Source organism: Dryobates pubescens, chromosome 26 (genome assembly GCF_014839835.1).
Source record: "Dryobates pubescens isolate bDryPub1 chromosome 26, bDryPub1.pri, whole genome shotgun sequence".
Lineage (NCBI taxonomy): Eukaryota > Metazoa > Chordata > Aves > Piciformes > Picidae > Dryobates > Dryobates pubescens.
The window spans coordinates 15,131,444-15,151,744 of NC_071637.1; the positions used below are offsets into that span (position 1 = coordinate 15,131,444).

At 50.1% G+C, this 20,301-nt stretch overlaps 1 protein-coding gene across 1 annotated transcript; it reads left to right on the forward strand.

Moving 5' to 3' along the window:
• The first annotated feature begins 10,924 nt into the window (after window positions 1–10,924).
• On the forward strand, window positions 10,925–19,335 carry ACTR5 (actin related protein 5). Its single transcript, XM_054173707.1, has 9 exons — window positions 10,925–11,315; window positions 12,123–12,352; window positions 13,542–13,711; window positions 14,478–14,695; window positions 15,033–15,215; window positions 16,398–16,520; window positions 17,169–17,308; window positions 17,950–18,082; window positions 18,495–19,335. Exons 1-9 carry the CDS (start codon window positions 10,932–10,934, stop codon window positions 18,744–18,746), a joined length of 1,833 nt encoding a protein of 610 aa, XP_054029682.1. The 5' UTR covers window positions 10,925–10,931; the 3' UTR covers window positions 18,747–19,335.
• The last annotated feature ends 966 nt before the right edge of the window (window positions 19,336–20,301 follow it).

A 20,301-nucleotide genomic window follows, 5' to 3' on the forward strand; every position in this document is an offset into this window, starting at 1 on the left:
AAGCCTACAAGGTTCAAACCGAGTGCCCACCTCTGCAGGTCTGGGCCCATCCTCCAGGTCATGTTCACACAGCACCAAGCTCTTACAAGAGGCATGGACTCATAATAGAGCCCAAGTGGCTCTTCCATACTACCTTTAGCCACACACACCCAGGAAAAAAACCAAAGAAGTCTTATTCTTAACAGCCAAACACTGAGCTGTGTACTATTTCTCATAGCTCCAAGGCAGGAAAACCAGCTGTGAACCACTGCTGCCATCAGCATAGCTGTGGTACTGGGGAACTCTGCAGGAACCAGTAGGTTTCTCCAGCAGGTTTTGCTTGCTGGCACCAACTGCCCTGCTGTTAGAGTGACACTGCAAGCAACAGCCAGCCCAGTCACACTGCAGCTATTCCCAGTCTATTTACCCAGACTAAAAAGGAGCCTAAGCATATACTTTGGTGTCCCCAGGCTTTCAAACGTCTCCATGCACTACAAGAAGCAGCAATATTCCATTAGACCTCAAGACAGTTCTCCTACTCAGCTCAGCTCATCTACTTCTTTGCAGCAATGATCCCACTGGAACGTTTTTTAACTTGCATTGTGGCATTTTGGCAGCTGCCTCTAGATAATAATGCTTCTTATTGAAGCCAGATTAACAGAGTCCAACACATTCATCCAGCCCAAACAAGGGACACCCCACAGCGGTAGGAGGCATCCCCAGTGGTTCAGCTACACAATTATGTCCTTATTGCCAACAGGTTTTGAACCACGGGGGGGGAGGGGGGGAACGAGAGAGAGAGAGAGAAAGAAAGAAGGGAGGGGGAGAGAGAGAGAGAGAAAGAAAGAAGGGAGGGGGAGAGAGAGAGAGAGAAAGAAAGAAGGGAGGGGGAGAGAGAGAGAGAGAAAGAAAGAAGGGAGGGGGAGAGAGAGAGAGAGAAAGAAAGAAGGGAGGGGGAAAGAGAGAGAGAGAGAAAGAAAGAAGGGGAGGAGAAGAGAGAGAAAGAAAGAAAGAAGGGGGGTAAGTGAGAAAGAAAGAAGGGGGGGGGGGGGGGGGGGGAAGAGAGAGAGATTGAGAAAGAAAGGGGGGAAGAAATAAAGAAAATCCTTGAGAGTACCAGAAAACGCTCTCCTGCCTGGCTCGGCTCCGAGCTGTCACAGGAGGGCTGCAGCCGAGACCCGAATGCCGCTCCCCAGGGGAGACGCCAGGTCGTGCAGGAGGAGCAGCGGTTTAGTGCCGCTACAGCATCCCAAGCAATAGGCATCCCACAGCCTGAGCACCGCCAGCCCTCCCGCGGACCAGCATCAGCCTTACCTGGCCAGCGGAGTGCCGCGGGCACCAGCCGAGAGCAGACGGAGAAGCGAAGCAGGAGCTCCCTCGCCTCGACTCACCCCGCGCCCGCGGTACCGCCCGCGCTCGCCCCCACCGAGCTCCCAGCAGCCGCTCCCGGGCTTGAAACGCACCCCAGAGCCCCAAACGGCGCCTGGCTTTGATTGCCAGGAGTCACCCCCCTGCAGGCGTGGCGAGCCGAAGCGTTCCCGACCCTCCACTCGGCGCAGGCGGGAGGCGAGGGCCGGCCCGGGTGTGGGGCGGGGGCACAGCCGCCGCCGGGCCGGGGGCTCTCGCTGCGCGGACTCGGGGGAAGGCGGGACCGGAACCGGGCAGATACCAGCCGGGGCTGCTGCCCGAGCTCGGCCCCGGTAACAGCAGCTGTGGCTTGCTCCTAAGCACCAGGCTTAGCCAGCCACCCCCGCCCACTGGCAGCTGGAGGAATAACGGGGTGTCCCCGACGGAGAGGCACCCCAGCCGCGGGTCACCCCGGCCCCGGAGAGAATTCCTCGGCAAACAGCTGAGGAACGGCAAATATTATTTTTTTATTTCCTTTTCTAAATAAAGGAGCTGCAAAAATCAAGACGTGGACAAACAAGTTTTATTTAAGAGCACACTGCTCTGGACAAATATTTGGACACGGAGGGTTCAGGGGCTGAGGAGGGCAAGACAAGCAAGCACAAACCAGGCAAGCTGCAGTGTTAGTGCAGGTCAGTGTGATGGTTTCACAATCCCCCCCCCCCTCCCCAAGCATAGACCCCACAGTCACTTCACCTCAGGAGCAGAAAAACATTGGCAATGTGCCCTTTGGGATGCAACTTCTTAGTTCAGCTCCTCTTGAAAAGAGTTTGTTGAATGCATGCACCCACACCAGGAGCAAATAGCTCCCATCCTAATGACTGGATAAAGCCTTAAGCCCCAAAACTGGCTCACCCCCCTAACTTCCTTCTGGTTCCACCAACTGGTTAAATCAAGCCCTAGGAGTGCCACTCTGGGCTGTAATTTAATTCAATCTAGGTAGTGCTGCAGTCTTGGGGCAGAGCAGCTGGAAAACTGGCTGGCAAAAGAGGACCTGTGGGTGCTGGTGGACAAATGGCTGAACACAAGCCACTAGTGTGCCCAGGTGGCTAAGAAGGCCAACAACATCATGGCCTGCCTCAGAAACAGTGTGGCCAGCAGGTCTAGGGATGTGATTGTCCTTTGTCTGGGCACTGGTAAGGCTGCAGCTTGAGTACACTGTCTGCTTTGTGGCCCTGGACAGAAATGAAGAGAATGAATGAATCCTCAGTGTCTGCTGGGCTCCTAGTTGTTTCTTGTTAATTGGAGGTAGGCTCAATACATTAGCTAGACCTGAGTGTTGGGAGAGTGGTTTCCCTCTTTGTGAGCTGACAGGATGGAGGTCATAAAAGGACAAATGGCAGTGTGGGTAAAATAATCCCTGGGCTGTGCTTCATCAAAGCTCCAGCAAGAAATGCTACAGGGAGCTATTGCCTGGATCTTATGTGCATGAAACCAAAGGTTAGTGAACAGAGGGTACTGCTGCTGCCAGGGTAGGGTTTGGTCCATATGAGACAGGAACTCACCCCTCTGTAAAGTGGGAGGGGAGCAGAGTACACAGCCAGGCACTGGACAAGAGGCTAGCTGTTGTTGCCTATTTAACATCTAGCCAGGCATTGCTGTTCCCTCTGGAAGTAGCTGTTGTGATCTAGGGTTGTGTTGATTTCATCTTGACCAGGTTTCCATTTCAGAGACTTAGCCTTCTGCCACGCTGCAAGAGCTCTCTCTGATGCCATGTGGGACTGCTGCTAACAGTGGTGGGACTGCCTGCTTTATTTCCACCCTGAGGTGGTTCTCCAAGCTTCATCACTGTTTCAGCCTCCTCCCCAAGACTGAAGCTGGGCTCTCCAGCCCCAGGGAGCCCAGGATTTTCACAGCTTTTTCACCCAGAAAAGCAAACAGCTGAGACATGTGGAGAGGCAAAGAGGACGGCAGCAGCTGGATCCTCAGGATATTAGAGATCTGGAGCAAATGGCAGACAACGGTGCAGGTGAAAGAAGAAAGCATGCTGAACAACAGCTGGTGAAGAAAAGGAGGAACAGAGTAGTAACAGCAGTGATGTTTGCAGTAGAATATCATTAATTTGAGACTGAGTGCTTGTTCCTTTCCTCCCAATTAACCTGTGGTGGTGTTTCCACCCAGCACAACTAGCAAACCATTCACTATGAGTGTTATGTCCTACATGAGACAAATTTAAACCCCAGTCCTTCAAACTGATATGTTCAAATCAATACTTGTATGTGTGTGGAGCTCTAGGTAGGAGAGCCAAGTGGTACCCTAGACAAGACCAAGCTCATTCTCAGCATTGCTTCTACAGCCTTTGAGCAACAAGCCAAAAAGGAAGAGTTACTCCTCTGCCTTGGCACTGCCCAGGCAGTGTGAAAAAGACTTTGATCTGAGATATAGAATAGAATAGATTAGAATAGAATAGATTAGAATAAACCAGATTGGAAGAGACCTTTGAGATCATCAAATCCAACCTATCACCCAACACCATCTAAGCAACTAAACCATGGCACCAAGTGCCTCATCCAGTCTCCTCTTAAACACCTCCAGTGATGGCGACTCCACCACTTCCCTGGGCAGCACATTCCAATGGTCAATCTCTCTTTCTATGAAGAACTTCTTCCTAACATCCAGCCTAAACCTCCCCTGGCACAGCTGGAGACTGTGTCCTCTTGTTCTGGTGTTGGTTGCCTGGGAGAAGAGACCAAGGCCCACCTGGCTACAACTTCCCTTCAGGTAGTTGTAGACATCAATAAGGTCTGCCCTGAGCCTCCTCATATGACCAATTCCACACCAAAGCTCAGCTTGAGGGTGTGCTGGTCAAACAACTGCAGCAGTTTAAGATGTCATCTATTATTAGCTACTCTAGCCTGACAAAATTGCTGCTCCAGCAAAACTGGTGCTAGTGAATGTGAGTGAGAGTAGTGCAGCTGCTGCAGCTCAGTGTGAATGAGCAGACAGGACTGGGAAGAGTGGAGGCACAGACCAGCTTTCCCTTCAAGCACCCTCTGCAAAGCAGCATACAGTCAAGGCACGAGGAAATAGAAGACACACGAGACACTGAGCTCTTCCACTGCTTCAAATACATCTTTGGGGATTTGTCTAAAGCCTAAGAAGACAGGGACTGCCACATTTGCAAAGACATAGAATAGAATAGAATAGAATAGAATAGAATAGAATAGAATAGACCAGGTTGGAAGAGACCTTCAAGATCATCACGTCCAACCCATCAATCAATCCAACCCACCTAAACAACTAACCCATGGCACCAAGCACCCCATCAAGTCTGCTGGCTTCAGCTCTCACTGAGCAAGTGAAATCTGTCCAATTTGAAGTCACATACACCACTGCAAGAAGTCTGTGGGAAGTGAGGGAGCTGGGGTTATTCAGCCTGGAGAAAGGGAGGCTGAGGGGAGACCTTGCTCTCTTCAACTACCTGAAAGAAGGTTGGAGCCAGGTGGGGGTTAGTCTGTTCTCCTGAGCAACAAGTGATAGGACAAGAGGAAAAGGCCTCATGATGCACCAGGGGAGATTTAGATTGGGCATTAGGAAAAAAAACACTTCATAGAATCAATAAGGTTGGAAAAGACCTCAAAGATCATCAAGTCCAACCTGTCACCCAAGACCTCTTCACTGAAAGAGCTTTCTCAGACCCTGGCACAGGCTGCCCTGGGAGATGGCTGAATCCCCATCCCTGGAAACGTTTAGAGAGGCAGAGATGTGGTGCTGAGGGACGTGGTTTAGCAGCAGATTTGGTAGAGTTAGATAATGGTTGGACTCAATGACCTTAAGGTTGGTTTTTCCCCCAGCCAAAATTATTCCATGAAATTGGAAGCAGCTTTTAAAAATACATGGTATCAGCCACATAAACCAACAGTTTCTATATGCAGTTGAATTAACTGTCTTCCTTAAAGAGGACCAGGCAGCAATTTTCCCTGCTTCAACTGCAGTTCTCAAGGAGTTTGAAAATGTGTGTGTATATAGAAAGGTAAAGACACATTTAAAGAGCACACAAACAATGGCTGTCTGGGACAGCTTGCTACTATCTGCATCTTGGAGTCATTCCAAATAGGGATGACAAACCCCCCCCATCTCTTGTTAGTCCTTAACCAAGCTTTCTCTTACCCAAGAGGCCAAAGAACTAGGCAGAGGTGAAAAACAGCATCAGAGCTGAAGCACAAAAGCAGCACAACCACAAAGAGGCAACCTGGTGACACCACTCACCATCACGACACCACAGAAAGTGGTCTGGGGGGAATATCTTCTCTTCTGCCTCTGAAACCAGTGCTTTGTGATCACAGCAAAAAGCCTTTGCTTTGGGCTTTGGGGATTTGAACTCAGATAAGCAGGTTTGGGACTCAGTGTTTTCCCAGATCTACTGGATTGTGTCTCCTCTTGCATTCCTATACTGGAGGTCTCATTCTGGCTTTCCTCCTCTGATGAACCATTGTCAAAGTTAGAGTCAGAGTCAGGTTTATCAGAAGTTTGTTTCTTCATTTCTTCTGCACTGGGCATCTGTGCTAGAAATAGATTTTAAAAGAGCATGTAAAATACCTGTATGGGACATTTTCTTCCTGGCTGGGACCCTTGTGTGCTCCATCTAGGAGTCAAGCAAACTTTTTCTGAATCAATTTCACCTGAAATAGAGCTAAATATAGCTAAGCCTCTACAAGTGTTTGATTTTAGCCATTCAGCTCTTAATCAGCAACCATATATAAAGCAGGAGGTGAACCACCTTCCTCCCCCCCCCCCCTTGGTGTTTGTATCTGCTGTGAGGTAGCATGAAAGGAGTGGATGTGACTGAATTAGTTTGTTTGTTATTAGAAAGTGCCATTTTCTTTTTCTCCTTTAAGAGCAATTGAGGAAAAACTTGGATGCTATTTTCAGGACTTGGAGGAAGTGACCTCAAGTTGTTCCAGTGGAGGTTTAGGCTGAACATTAGGAACAATTTTTTTCCTGGAATGGGTTGTCAAGCCCTGGAATAGGCTGCCCAGAGTAGTGGTGGAGTCCCCATCCCTGGAGAGGTTTTGAAGCTGCGTAGATGTGGGTGCTGATGGACATGGTTTAGTGATGACCTGGCAGTGCTGGGGGTAATAAGGACCTTAAAAAATTCTCTTCCAACCTGAGAAAAATCTATGATTCTAAGAAAAGCTGCATGGCTTTCTGACTCTTTATGCAGCAGTAATAAAACTTGGCCTGAGCAGCTGTGATAGCTGAGGAGCTATCAGTGTGCCTAGGAAAGGAAGAGTGAGATTGAACTGTTCTGCTTCGGTCTAGTTGTGATTGGTTTTTTGTCCCCAGTAAAAACTTTAATAGAGCTAATCACAATCACTACAAGGCCAGAAATGGTGAAGGTATAATCTGAAAACCTCTTCCAAAGCCTCAAGAGATTCTGGAATTATTCTGTCCAGGCTGACACTTAAGTGTAAGTGCATGGCACAGCTGCTCTTTACCTATGCCAAATAGGTATTTAATTCTGATCTTCAGCATAAAATCAGCACTAAGCCAGGCCTGTGCTGCTTAGGGTAGCTTGTACCATTGTCACAATCTCTTACAACCTTCAGGTTTTAATTACTCTTCTTGGTTACCCACTGGAGTGCACTTGAGTGTGTGGAGGGAAGACACTTTACTAAGGAAGCAGGCAGAGGCTGCTCTGAGCATCAGTTGTGTGCTCAGCCTGTGAGATGGGAGCTGAAAGTGTGTGTGTGTGAAAGTCAGCATGTATGGATATGCAGGACAGGAAGAGAGGGAGGAGCACAGGCTTTGCTGGGGTGTCTCCTGTTCCTCTGCTGTCTGTGGGTATTGTCTCATTGCTGCTGTTCCTACAGGACAGGCTGCACAGGCTTCCATATGAGTAAGTAAAAACAAAGGGCACCAAACAGAAGTAAAAGTTGCTGAAGCAAGTTCTTGTTCTTATTTTTCTTCCTATAGCTGTTCTGCAGAAGCCTCTGAAGTTTAGGATTGATTCCTCAGCCAGGATTGCAAGGCTTTATCCTCCTGAGTACACCAACAAGCCTATTATTAGCCTAACTCTAAGCCTGCTATCGGTTACTGACACGTTAGAAATAAGACTTAGTGATGGGTTGGAAAGAGGAGCAAAATGCACAAGTGAAAATGCATGGCCTACTCCCTTCAAAAATTCAGCATTGAGAAAAGAATCCCCAAACAGACACACACCACACCCCCCCCCCAGTAACAGCCCCAACTCCCCAGATAAGGAGAAGTGTAAGAGAACTATAATGCCAGAGGCTGAGAGTGTACAAAATGACAGGGTTAAGTTTGCTCTTTGTTTCAGTTCTGTTTGTTGGCTTTTGTTTAAGAGAAATATACAACAGTTGCTTTGCCTTTCTTAGATGAAATTAGCACTGAGGAAAAGGAAGAAGGGCAGACAGCTTGCAAGCTGGTCTGCTTGTAAATACTTTAAACAGAAAAGGATAAGAATTGGAGTTTAGTTTTCCATGTGCTACCAACAGTACTAAAACCCCTTTATTTTCCTTCTGTGACAAGTGACATCAACCTAAAATTAGCTAGCAGAGTGCTTTAAAGATGAAGCTGCTGGACAAAGCCTTTGTGCAGGAGCATTTGATCTGATCAGCTGCAGAACTTACCTTCATCAAGCAGAAGCTGTAGCCAGATAATCGTCACGATCAACAGCATTACAAATGGCAAACAAAACCAGAAGAAAAGAAGAGGAAAGGTCAGCTCAGTCACCAAAGGGACCAGAGGATACTTCATGGCTTGCTTCAGGTTACACTAAGTTTAGAACAGCTTGCCTGCTCTGCTTTACTGCCTACCTTTTAATAACCCTCATTGCATCACTCTGTTAATCACCAGAAGTCGGCTGATTACCTCAGCAGGGGCAGCAGATGGGACAGTCCTGTGCTAGCCAAGGAGGGAATAATAAGGATTAAATAAGGGATAAGAACAACTGATAAAATGTCTGATTTGATTGTCCTTCCTTCAGCTGCTATTTAAAGGATAAATACAGGTTAGGAAGCATTCAAAGCTTCTGGTAAAACAATAGTTAAAGGTATGGTCATGTCCTTAGATACAGGGGACATAGCCAAGCACTTCATCCCCTTTGAAACTGGGTAGTCAAGGTTGCTTTTGAGAAGTCAGTAAACCTGGATTAACTCTGAGGAGGAGAGTGGAGGATGAATAGCTAAAAATTGCTTTTCCCAGGCTCTCTTATTTGATAATGGAGCTTTAAAATGCCCCGTAGTAACATGGACTGTACTCTTTGTTTCCATCCATTAATAAATCCATTAGAAAACTAAAACTTTGTATTGTAGTTGCCTATCTCACTTCCCTCCAAGAAAGGCAAACTAGCATGGTTCAGGCCGTATGTATCTAGAAATGTGTTACTTAGGAGTAAAGGAGTGACCAAAATAAGAACAGATACCTGGCTTGATCCTCATCTGCTTGTGTGGTTCTTTCTCAATAGAATAAACCCATTATCTGTCACTTGCCTCACAGTGGGGTGGCTGGCTGGCTGAATTGTTTCTGTAGCTCTCAGTAAACCTTGACGGAGAGCAGTGCACTTTATGAATGATTGCAGGCACTTAACTTTCTTGCTCCTGTGCATGTGTTTGTTTAAATGTAGTAACGGCCCCTTGAAAAGAGCTTTTTGTAATCCCGAGCTCTAAACGAATTGTGCACGTTCTTATTAATTGGCATTACTGAACACCCCTGCGAGATAAAAGCAAGCTATTAGCCCTCCTTTGTGCATTGGGTAAACAAGTGAGAAAAGCCATTAACAGCGCTAAATATTTGCAGTCCCCACTGCACGCAGCAGGGGTGGCAGGTTGGTGGCGTTTCTAAAGATCAGGCTCTTGGTGTGTCTGCAAATGCAGTGACAATACACAGACAAGTGACAGAAAGGAGCAGAATCCAGAAGCTGTGATCTCTTCAGTTTTAATGGTTGTTTCCTTCAGTCGCTGGGACCTCTCAGGGTCCACATCCTTTTACAGCTACCTGAAGGGAGGTTGTAGCCAGGAGGGGCTTGGTCTCTTCTCCCAGGCAATCAGCACCAGAACAAGAGGGCACAGTCTCAAACTGCACCAGGGGAGGTTTAGGCTTGAGGTGAGAAAGTTCTTCACACAGAGAGTTGTTAGCTGTTGGAATATGCTGCCCAGGGAGGTGGTGGAGTCACCGTCCCTGGAGGTGGTCAAAAAGGGATTGGATGTGGCACTTGGTGCCATGGTTTAGTAGTCAGGAGGTGGTGGGTGACAGGTTGGACTTGATGATCTTTGAGGTCTTTTCCAACCTGACTGATTCTATGATTCTTTCACTGAGCCAAGCTGGTGGCCAGGTTTGCTGAGCAGCCTGCCCTTCCCTGCTCGCATCCTGTGCCTGTCTCCCTGCTGCAGGGCATGGATTTGGCAGAGGCTGGTGGAAGAGGCAAGGGGATGCCAGGCATGGCTGGTCCCTTTTTTTGGTAGGGAGGTACAGCCACTGAACGCTGATGAGACCTCAGGGAAGAGCACCTTGTGTGGAACCTCCAGCGGTGGTTTGGCGTAGGTCAGGGCTGTAGGCTCTCAATTTCATGCAGGTCACAGACATTGGAGAGGTCTCGGTCTAAGCTTACCTCAGAGTGGCAGAGAGTTATGCTCTTGTGGGAGAGAGGAGTTTAGGTTAGAATTGTAGAACCATTTTGGTTGGAAGAGACCTTTCAGATCTTTGTGTCCATCCATCCACCCAGCACTGCCAGGTCACCACCAAACCATGGCCCTCAGCACCACATCTACATGGCTTTTAAAACCCTCCAGGGACGAGGACACCACTGCTGCCCTGGGCAGCCCGTTCCAGGGCTTGATCATCCTTTTGGGGAAGAAGTTGTTCCTCGTGTCCAACCTAAACCTCTACCGGCACAACTTCAAGATGATTCCTCTCGCTTCTTTCTTGGTAGAAGAGGCTGAACCCCACCTCATCCCAACCTCCTTCCAGGGAGTTGCACGAGTGGTACAGAACCCCCGCAGCCCTGCATCTCCTCGGAGTCTGTCACCACGTACAGAGGAAGCTGCCATCAAGTGTGGTGAACGTGATGCTCTTAGTCGTGGCGTAGCTGGACTTGATGATCCCTAAGCATCCCTGGAGAGATTCCGTGCCCCCCGCCCGCTGTGCCCGGAACGTGTGCCGGTGCCCGCAGCGTGTGTCCGTGCCCGGAACGTGTGCCGGTGCCCGGAACGTGTGCCGGTGCCCGCAGCGTGTGTCCGTGCCCGGAACGTGTGCCGGTGCCCGCAGCGTGTGTCCGTGCCCGGAACGTGTGCCGGTGCCCGCAGCGTGTGTCCGTGCCCGGAACGTGTGCCGGTGCCCGCAGCGTGTGTCCGTGCCCGGAACGTGTGCCGGTGCCCGCAGCGTGTGTCCGTGCCCGGAACGTGTGCCGGTGCCCGCAGCGTGTGCCCGTGCCCGGAACGTGTGCCGGTGCCCGCAGCGTGTGTCCGTGCCCGCAGCGTGTGTCCGTGCCCGGAACGTGTGCCGGTGCCCGCAGCGTGTGTCCGTGCCCGGAACGTGTGCCGGTGCCCGCGTTCCCGGCCGGAGAGAGCAGGGGCGGACCCGACATGGCGGCGGCCTCCCGGGTGTTCGCTTTCCGTGACGCTCGCTGGGCGCCGGACCCGGTGCTGGAGCCGAGCGCGGCCGTGCGCACGCCGCAGCCGGTGCCGCTGGTGATCGATAACGGCTCCTTCCAGACGCGGGCGGGCTGGGCCTGCGCCGACCCTGCCGTCCCCGCGGAGCCCCTGCTCCGGTTCCGCTCGCTGGCGGCGCGCAGTCGCGGGGCCCGCGGCGGGGCCGGCGCCGAGACGCAGGTGGGCAACGACCTGGGGAGCCCCGAGCCGCTGCGCTGGCTGCTCCGCTCGCCCTTCGACCGCAACGTGCCCGTCCAGCTGGAGCTGCAGGAGCTGCTCTTCGACCACGTCTTCCAGCGCCTTGGCGTCTCCTCGCAGGTACCGCCGGGCCGGGGCTGGGGGACCCTGGGCTGGCGTGAGGCTCAAAGCCGCCGGTGAAATCAGAGCCGGCCTTGTGAGGAGGAGGAGGTTGTGGCTGGTGAGAATAGAGAGGGTCCAGCATCAACCTGGTGTCAAGGGAGGCAGTGCTGTCCCCCCACCTCGCAGATACACGTGGCCTGGAGGTACGGAGCCAGAGTAACTTGCTGTGGGGAGCCAGGCTCAGACAGATGCTCCTTAGGAGTGTCTTCTGAGCCCACTGGTCTCTCAATTCCTTGTAGTTCTGTGGTAAAAGGAAAGTGAGAGGCTACAGCTGCAGAGTGAGAGGTTTGGACCACAGCATCTTGTCAGGCTGTGGCTAAGAACCTGCACTCAGGGTCAATTTTTTTTCAGAAGGGCATTAAACATTATCAGTTCTGTGCAGTGTCCAGTGACTTTCTGTACACCTAGCTGAGTTGAGTTACACTTCAGAACATGAAGAACTTTTGCCTGTGTGACAGCACCAGTTTGAAAAGCTTTGCCTAGTGCTGAACCACCACCAGTTTTCACTCCTCCTTCTCACTGTCTAGATTCTGGTTGCTTAGTTTATTAATAATTTGTGCTTTAAAAAATAAACCCATATTCACTCCACCCTCAGGAGTTTATTGCTGTAGACAAGACTTCTTTTTTACCCCTTTAAGCACCAGATGTAATTTGACTTACATGATTAATAGCCTGCACATACTTGGAGGAGTTCTTCCAAAGAAGAAGCAAGGATTAAGTGTCTCTGGATTTTCCCACCATAGCTTCATTGTTTTTCTCTTACAGGGATGTGTGGATCACCCAATTGTTTTGACAGAAGCAGTGTGCAATCCTCTGTATTCAAGACAAATGATGTCAGAGCTCCTCTTCGAATGCTACCAAGTGCCAAAAGTCTCCTATGGCGTAGACAGCTTGTACAGTTTTTACCACAACAGAAAGCAGAGCTGGCCCTGCAGTGGCTTGGTCATATCTTCAGGTTATCAGTGTACCCACATCTTGCCAGTCTTAGAAGGCAGGTGAGTTCTTGGTGGTTTAAGTGTTGTGCAGCCTCTCTTTGTCAGTCATTGGCAGAGTGACTTGTTACTCTCACAAAGCCTCATTGACTTTTTAGTGATGCACATACCCATTCCTCTAGCATTCAGTACTCCAGCTGCTGCAGGATAAACTCTGATCAGGCCTTAATTTATACTGAGTTAAAACTAAGTCTGTAGATTTAAATGAAATCATAGAATCAGTAGGGTTGGAAAAGACTTCAGAGATCATCAAGTCCAACCTATTACCTAACACCTCCTAACTAAGCCATGGCTTCAAGTGCCGCATCCAGTCCTTTTTTGAACACCTCCAGGAATGGTGCTCCCTGGGCAGCACATTCCAATGGCAAATTACTCTTTCTGTGAAGAGCTTTCTCCTCACCTGGAGCCTGAACTTCCTCTGGCACTTAACCACAACAGAATCACAAAATTGCTTCAGTTGGAAGAGACCTTTAAGATCATCCAGTCCAACCATCCTCTAACTCTGCCAAGTCTGGTGCTAAAACATGTCCCTCAGCACCACATCTCTGGGTCTTTGAAACACCTCAAGGGATGGGCATTCAACCACCCTCCCTGGGGGCCCTATTCCAGTGTTGGAGAACCCTTCAACTGAACAATTTTCTTCTAATGTCCAACCTAAACCTCCCTTGGTGCAACTTGAGGTCATTTCCTCTTGTCCTGTCACAGAATCACCAAGGTTGGAAGAGACCTCAAAGATCATCAACTCCAGCCTGTCACCACAGACCTCATGACTAAACCATGGCACCAAGTGCCACGTCCAGTCCCCTCTTGAACACCTCCAGGGACGGTGACTCCACCACCTCCCTGGGCAGCACATTCCAATGGCTAACAACTCTCAGTGAAGAACTTTCTCCTCACTTTGAGCCTAAACTTCCCCTGGTGCAACTTGAGGTCATTTCCTCTTGTCCTGTCACTTGTTATTTGGGGAGGAAAAAAGTCCAACCCCCACCTGGCTGCGACCTTCTTTCAGGGAGTTGTAGAGAGCCAGAAGGTCTCCCCTCAGCCTGCTTTTCTCCAGACTAAACACCTCCAGCTCCCTCAACTGCTCCTCGTTAAGGCCTGTTCTCCAAAAAGTAACTAATCCTGGGGAAAGCAGGTGGTCTGTTTTGTGCTGATCTCTCCAATTTCAGTTGTGGTCTCTCTGCATTTTCAGGCTGGATGCTAAAAACTGCAAACGCATCAACCTCGGCGGGTGCCAGGCAGCTGTGTACCTGCAGCGCCTGCTCCAGCTGAAGTACCCAGGGCACTTTGCTGCCATCACCCTCAGTCGCATGGAGGAGATACTGCATGAGCACAGCTACGTGGCAGAGGACTACATAGAAGGTAAAAGCAGCTGTAATCTCCCTCTAGGCAGCCTTCATCCACGCTTGCTTTTCTCTCCTGTACCTCTTGTGCTCAAGGTGGCTGGGGTTAGGCCAGGAATATTCTCCTGTTTTGCTTTATTTCATGGAATCAGTAGGGTTGGAAAAGACCTCAGAGACCATCAAGTCCAACCTGTCACCCAAGATCTCATGACTAAACCATGGCTTCAAGTGCCACATCCAATCCCCTTTTGAACACCTCCAGGGATGGTGACTCCACCACCTCCCTGGGCAGCACATTCCAATGGCCAGTAACTCTTTCTATGAAGAACTTCTTCCTAACATCCAGCCTAAACCTCCCCTGACACAGCTTGAGACTGTGTCCTCACACAGTCTGGGTGAAGAGACCAACCCTCACCTGGAGCTACAACCTCCCTTCAGGTAGTTGTAGACAGCAAGAGACATCAGTGTGCACTTCCTTCTTGTTAGTGCTGCGTGCCTCTTGCATGCTGGAGATCAGAGCACTGAGAACCACGTGCACTGAGGATGTGACTGGCAGGCAGTGCTCTGAACAGGGGAGCAGCTGCCAAGAGGTGACAGAGTCATAGTGAATCACTAAGGTTGGAAAAGACCTCAGAGATCATCAAGTCCAACCTGTCACCCAACACCTCATGACCTGGGCTGGAGTGTGGTTCCCCTCTATGCCTGACCTCAACGTGGAGCGTGTACAGCATAGAAACCATGGTTTGCAGCCTGGCCAAACAGTTCTCTTGCTTTCAAACACTCAGAGCTGCAGAAGTGGCGATCCCCAGAGTACTATGAGAACAACATGCACAAGATGCAGCTGCCTTTCTCTAACAAGCTGCTGGGGAGCACTCTGACATCAGAGGAAAAGCAGGAGAAGAGGCAGCAGCAGCTGCGGCGCCTTCAAGAGCTCAACGCGCGGCGCCGGGAGGAGAAGCTGCAGCTCGACCAGGAGAGGCTGGACAGGTTGCTCTATGTACAGGTAATCAGGGCAAGGTTTTCTGTGTGCTGTGGGAGGAGGGCAGGCTGCCCTCTGGGCTTTATCAGAAGGTTGTGCATTGCTGTGAAGAAGCTGCAGCTGCCCTGTGTGTTTGTTTTAGGAGCTTTCGCAGGTTGCTCGCAAGATAAAAGGGAGAGGTTATTGATGCAGAGGAGGCTTCCAGCTTCTGAACAGTCTTTCTTTTGGGAAATACTTTGAGTGCTGCCAAAGCCTGCACACCACAATACCTAGCAATGATGGCAAAGTGTTTGTACACACCCCACTGACAGGGAGTTGACTGCCCTGTCTCATTCAGCACGGCTAACTGCTCTGCCTACAGGAACTCCTGGAAGATGGTCAAATGGATCAATTCCACAAAGCTTTGGTGGAGCTGAACATGGATTCTGCAGAAGAACTTCAGTCTTACATCAACAAGCTGAGTCTGTCTGTTGAGCAAACGAAGCAGAAAATCCTCCAGGCAGAAGTCAATGTTGAAGTAGATGTCGTGGACAGCAAGCCAGAGGTATGATGTTTCTACCAAGATAATCCTGCCCTTCTCTCTGAGAGAATTAGGTTTCTTACTTGAAAATGTGCCACTTTGGACCTCCATTGATGAGCTGAGCTTTTCTTTTGACACACAGCAACTCCTTGATTTGACAGCTGCTGCTCTCTCCCAGCTTCTCTGTGAAGCTCCAGAAAGTGACAGTTTTGATTACACAGCACATGCCTGAAAGATGCTGAGATGCTGGAAGGTGTCCAGAGAAGGGCAACGAGGCTGGGGAGGGGTCTGGAGCACAGCCCTGTGAGGAGAGGCTGAGGGAGCTGGGGTTGCTTAGCCTGGAGAAGAGGAGGCTCAGGGGAGACCTTCTTGCTGTCTACAGCTACCTGAAGGGAGGTTGTAGCCAGGTGGGGGTTGGTTTCTTTTCCCAGGCAACCAACACCAGAACAAGAGGACACAGTCTCAAGCTGCACCAGGGGAGGTTTAGGCTGGATGTTAGGAAGACATTCTTCATAGAAAGAGAGATTGGCCACTGAATGTGCTGCCCTGGGAGGTGGTGGAATCACCATCACTGGAGGTGTTTAGGAAGAGACTGGATGGGCTGCTTGGTGCCATGGTTTAGTTGCTTAGATGGTGTTGGGTGATAGGTTGGACTTGATCTCAAAGGTCTTTTCTAACCTGGTTAATTCTGTACTGTGTAAAAGTGCTTTTGGTGTATCCAGTGTGCAGATGTTGGCAGCTGAAACCACCAGGAATTGTGTGGTGGCTCTGTAGGTAGCAAATATTTGTTTTCCAGTCCCACACACCCAAGGCAAGGAATGCAATGGTAATTACAGAACAGTTAGAGGTGCTGAGAGTACACCAAGCTTGAACCAAGTTCAGAAGCTGTTTCATTCAGTTTTGAGTGTGGTGTTGTATTTAGGACATGGCTGGCCAGAGCCTGGCAGTCAGACTCTTGACAAAGACCTTTCATTTCTGGACTGACTTCACAATACATTTATTGAGATTTGTTTGGGTTTTATGCTCTGAGTCCATTTTAATGTCTTGTTTCCTGGGTTGTTCACCTTCTGGGCATCTGGGAACAGCCAGCATTTTGGGGTTCAGGCATGTCAAAAGCTGAGATGTGAGGAAATGGATGTTGAAGTCAGAGCTGTGCCCAGCACACCCTGTAACTAAGCCACCATCTCACACCTTTTCTGTTTCCAGACTCCTGACTTGGATGCATTGGGCAGTGAGCAGTCCCTGGAGGATGTGGAAAGCATTAATGAGTTTGAACCTTTATTTGCTGAGGAGCAGCCTGAAGTTGAGAAGCCTGCTGCTGCAGTGCAGGTTTGATTGTTATATCTACCCCTTGTGCCAGAGGTTTTCCAGCCTCCCAGTTGTCCAGCCAGCCTGCTAACATTCCTCTAAACATGAGGGCAGTTTGCCTGATCTTGGAAAAGATGCTTAAACTAACTGACCAGGACACTGAGAGATAAGTCCTTCCAGTATCAGCTGGTGGTGTAGAACATGAGCATGCCCACTTGGCTCACTCTGCAGGCAGTGCCTGGTCTAGCAGGGCCATGCTGTTAGGGGAAGAATGTCCTGCTCAGTGTTGTTTTGGTGTAACTTAATACCACATCCCAATGGACAAAGCATTCAGCTTGTGAGGTTGAGCCTTGGAAATGTGTGGCACCACACAGTATAGAACCCATCCCTGCAGATATTCAAGGCCTGAGCAGCCTCTGATCTAGTGGAACATGTCCCTGCTTACTGCAGGGAAGTTGGGCTAAATGACTTTGAGAGGTCCCTTCCAACCCAGACTATTCTGTGTTTCTAGAAAGTATAGGCAAAGTCCAGCTTCCTTGGCCTTTTGGAACCTCTTACAGCTTGGCCTTTCCTCTGAGAGCACTGCAGCCTAGTTTTCTGTACAAGTGTTTGGGATATTGCTGTTCTTCAATATCATTTTCCTGTACCTTCCATCTCTTCTCTGTAAAGCCTGTGTTTAACCTGGCAGAGTACCACCAGCTCTTTCTTGGCACTGAACGAATCAGAGCTCCAGAGATTGTCTTCCAGCCCTCCCTGATAGGAGAAGACCAGGCTGGTATAGCAGAAACCATGCAATATGTCCTTGAGAGGTGAGTTTATGGAGCTGCTTGCTGCGTACTCCAAACAGGCTGGCCTGGTTTTGGTATCAGCTCCTGCCAGCCTGGGTACTGAACAGTGCTTTGAGACAATATGGTTGGATGGTTAATTTGGAGGGGCTGAGCAGTGCAGGCTGCAGAGGGCTTCCTGTTCTGAAACCCACACATAACTCTGCTTGTAGTAAGTCCATGGTCTCTTTTCAGTGGTGCCCAGTGACAGGACAAGGGGCAGTGGGCACAAGCTGGAACCCGGGAGGTTCTTGGTTTATGTGGTAGGGTGCACAGAGTACTTCAAGGATTTTTCTCCAGCCACCCTCTGAATTTCCAGAAGACAAATGAAAAGCTTTTCATGCTGGTGAAGTGAAGGCAACTTCTTAAAGTGAAGCCTGAATCACATTGAAAGGAACCTTTGAAAGTCACTTAGTCCAATCCCCCTTCATCTGCCACTAGACCAAGTTGTTCTAAGCCCCAAACAACCTGACCTGGAATGGTTCCAGGGATGGGGCATCTACCACCTCTCTGGGCAGCCTGTTCTCAGGTTGCTTAAACCCAGGTTATCCTCATTCCTCACCACTGTTCAGTTCATAGGAGAGGTGTCCTTGAGAAAGGCTGAAGCTGCCTTCTGTTCCTTGCAGGTACCCAAAGGAGCAACAAGCTATTCTTGTCCAGAATGTTTTCCTCACTGGTGGAAATACAATGTACCCTGGACTGAAAGCCAGAGTCCAGAAGGAGCTCCTTGAAATGAGGCCCTTCCAGTCATCTTTTCAGGTAGGTGCATTGCCAGGGTGTTTGTGTTCAGCTGGTCAGAGGAACTCAGGCTGGGAGAGGTGCAGAGCAAGTGTACTTGGAGCATGGAAGTGGAGAATGGATTGTGATGAGACCTCAGAGATCATCAAGTCCAACCTGTCACCCAACACCTCATGACTGCTAAACCATGGCACCAAGTGCCACGTCCAGTCCCCTCTTGAACACCTCCAGGGATGGTGACTCCACCACCTCCCTGGGCAGCACATTCCAATGGCTGACAACTCTCTGAAGAGCTTTCTCCTCACCTCCAGCCTAATCAGCTCAACCTTCTGAAAGTCAGGGGTTTGTGTTACAAACCATAACAACCAGGGTTAAAAGGGCTTTTGTCTGCAGTGTTGAACTGATGTGGCTGTTGTGCTCTCCTCCCATCCAGGTTCACCTTGCTTCCAGCCCTGTTTTAGACGCCTGGTATGGGGCCAGGGATTGGGCAGTGGAATACATGGCTCGGGAGGAAGGCTGGATAACCAGGAAAGACTATGAAGAAAAAGGGGGAGAATACCTCAAGGAACATTGTGCTTCAAATGTCTATGTCCCCATTCGCCTTCCCAAGCAGGCTCCAAGGACAGCAGAGGCACCCAGCAGAGCTCTGGCATCCAGCGCTGGCAACCCCTGCGAGCAGGCCTAGCGCTGAGCCCTGGGCATGGCCCCAGGGCTGGAGACAGCAGGGCAGAGAAAGGAGGAGATACTGTTGTGTGCAGAGCAGACCTCAGCCTGTCCTTGCTGGCTGCTCAGTATGGAACATCTCACCCAGGACCAGCCTTGCTGGGGCAGCGGCTGGCACTGCTGCGCTGCGCTTCAGCTCGTGGTGCTGCCCGTGCAGGGCACAGCAGTGTGCATCAGCGAGGAGGAACACCACAGCAGGGCGTTCCAGGGGGAAATAACATCTCACAGACGTTGCTAGGGAGGCTCAGGGGGTTTGAAGAGTGTATGTTTTGTTTAATGCAAACATCCTGGGTTTGTACTGCTTGCCCTGGGTGATCCAGAAGCTGGAGCAAGGCTTGCACCAAGCGAGTCAGCCCAGCAGGCGTCCCCCTCGCTCCTCCCAGCCAGCCTCAGCCAGGACATGTTCTGCTGTTGTGGAGGGGCTGATCTGTGCCTTTCCTCCTGAGGCCTCCTGTATTCACCTCTTGTTTGATTTCCTTCCTGCTGTGCTTTGCTAAACCTCCTCTGAACACACAGTGGGATTTCAGGTACTTTTTTACTTCATTTGTGACAGTAGTCTCAATGTCTTGGTTGAGAGCATAAAGCACTGCTCAGCTATAAAAACACAACCTCCATAAAGTACATTCCAAGGACTGGCAAATCCTGTGCAGTCCTGAAGTGCTGCTGCAGGACAAGTGGCCACTGCTGAGAGGAACTTTTTTATCCAGAAGCTCTTTTAGCAATAAAGGAAACTCTTTGCTTTACCATGCCCTTATGTTTCAGTGATCTGACCTCTCTAAAGAGAGCAGTAAGGATGTGCTTGACTCTGCCTTGCTGAGAAATGCAGGTTTGCATTGCAGCCAGGCTCCTGTGCTGCTGCTTGAATCTGAGTGAGGGCTCAGTGCTTGTGCTGAGCAGCTCACTGCTGCTCTCCCACAGGAGTGATGAATATGAAATGCTGAACTGAAAGCTAAGCAGACCCTTGCAGTTTGGCAAGAGCTGTGAACTGTGAGGCTGGGAGAGGTGAGAAGAACTTCTTCAGGAAGAACTTTCTTCTTTAGGAAGAAGCTCTTCCCCATGAGGGTGGTGAGGTGCTGGCACAGGTTGCCCAGGGAGGTGGTGGAAGCCACATGCCTGGAGGTTTTTGAGGCCAGGCTGGATGTGGCTCTGAGGAACCTGATCTAGTGTGAGGGTCCCTGCCCATGGCAGGGGGGTTGGAACTGGATGATCTTTGAAGTCCCTTCCAACCCTGACAATTCTGTGGTTCTGTGATGGGGAAGGCATCCAGGTCATAACTGGCATAAAGGTCAGGTGGTGGCTTACTGTCCCCAAGTTGTCATCTGGCAGATTCAAAGCCTGCAGGGGTTCTTGGTGCTGAAATGAGGAGTTTGCTGCCACAGGATGCGATGGAGGTGTTTCTGGATACAAAAATGATTGCTCAGCCTTGTGATCTAAACCAAAGCCAGAGTCTGGCCTGTGTGTAGGAGGTCCTGCAGTCAACGAGTGTGTGGGAGTGTTGTCACAGACCTGCTCCCTTT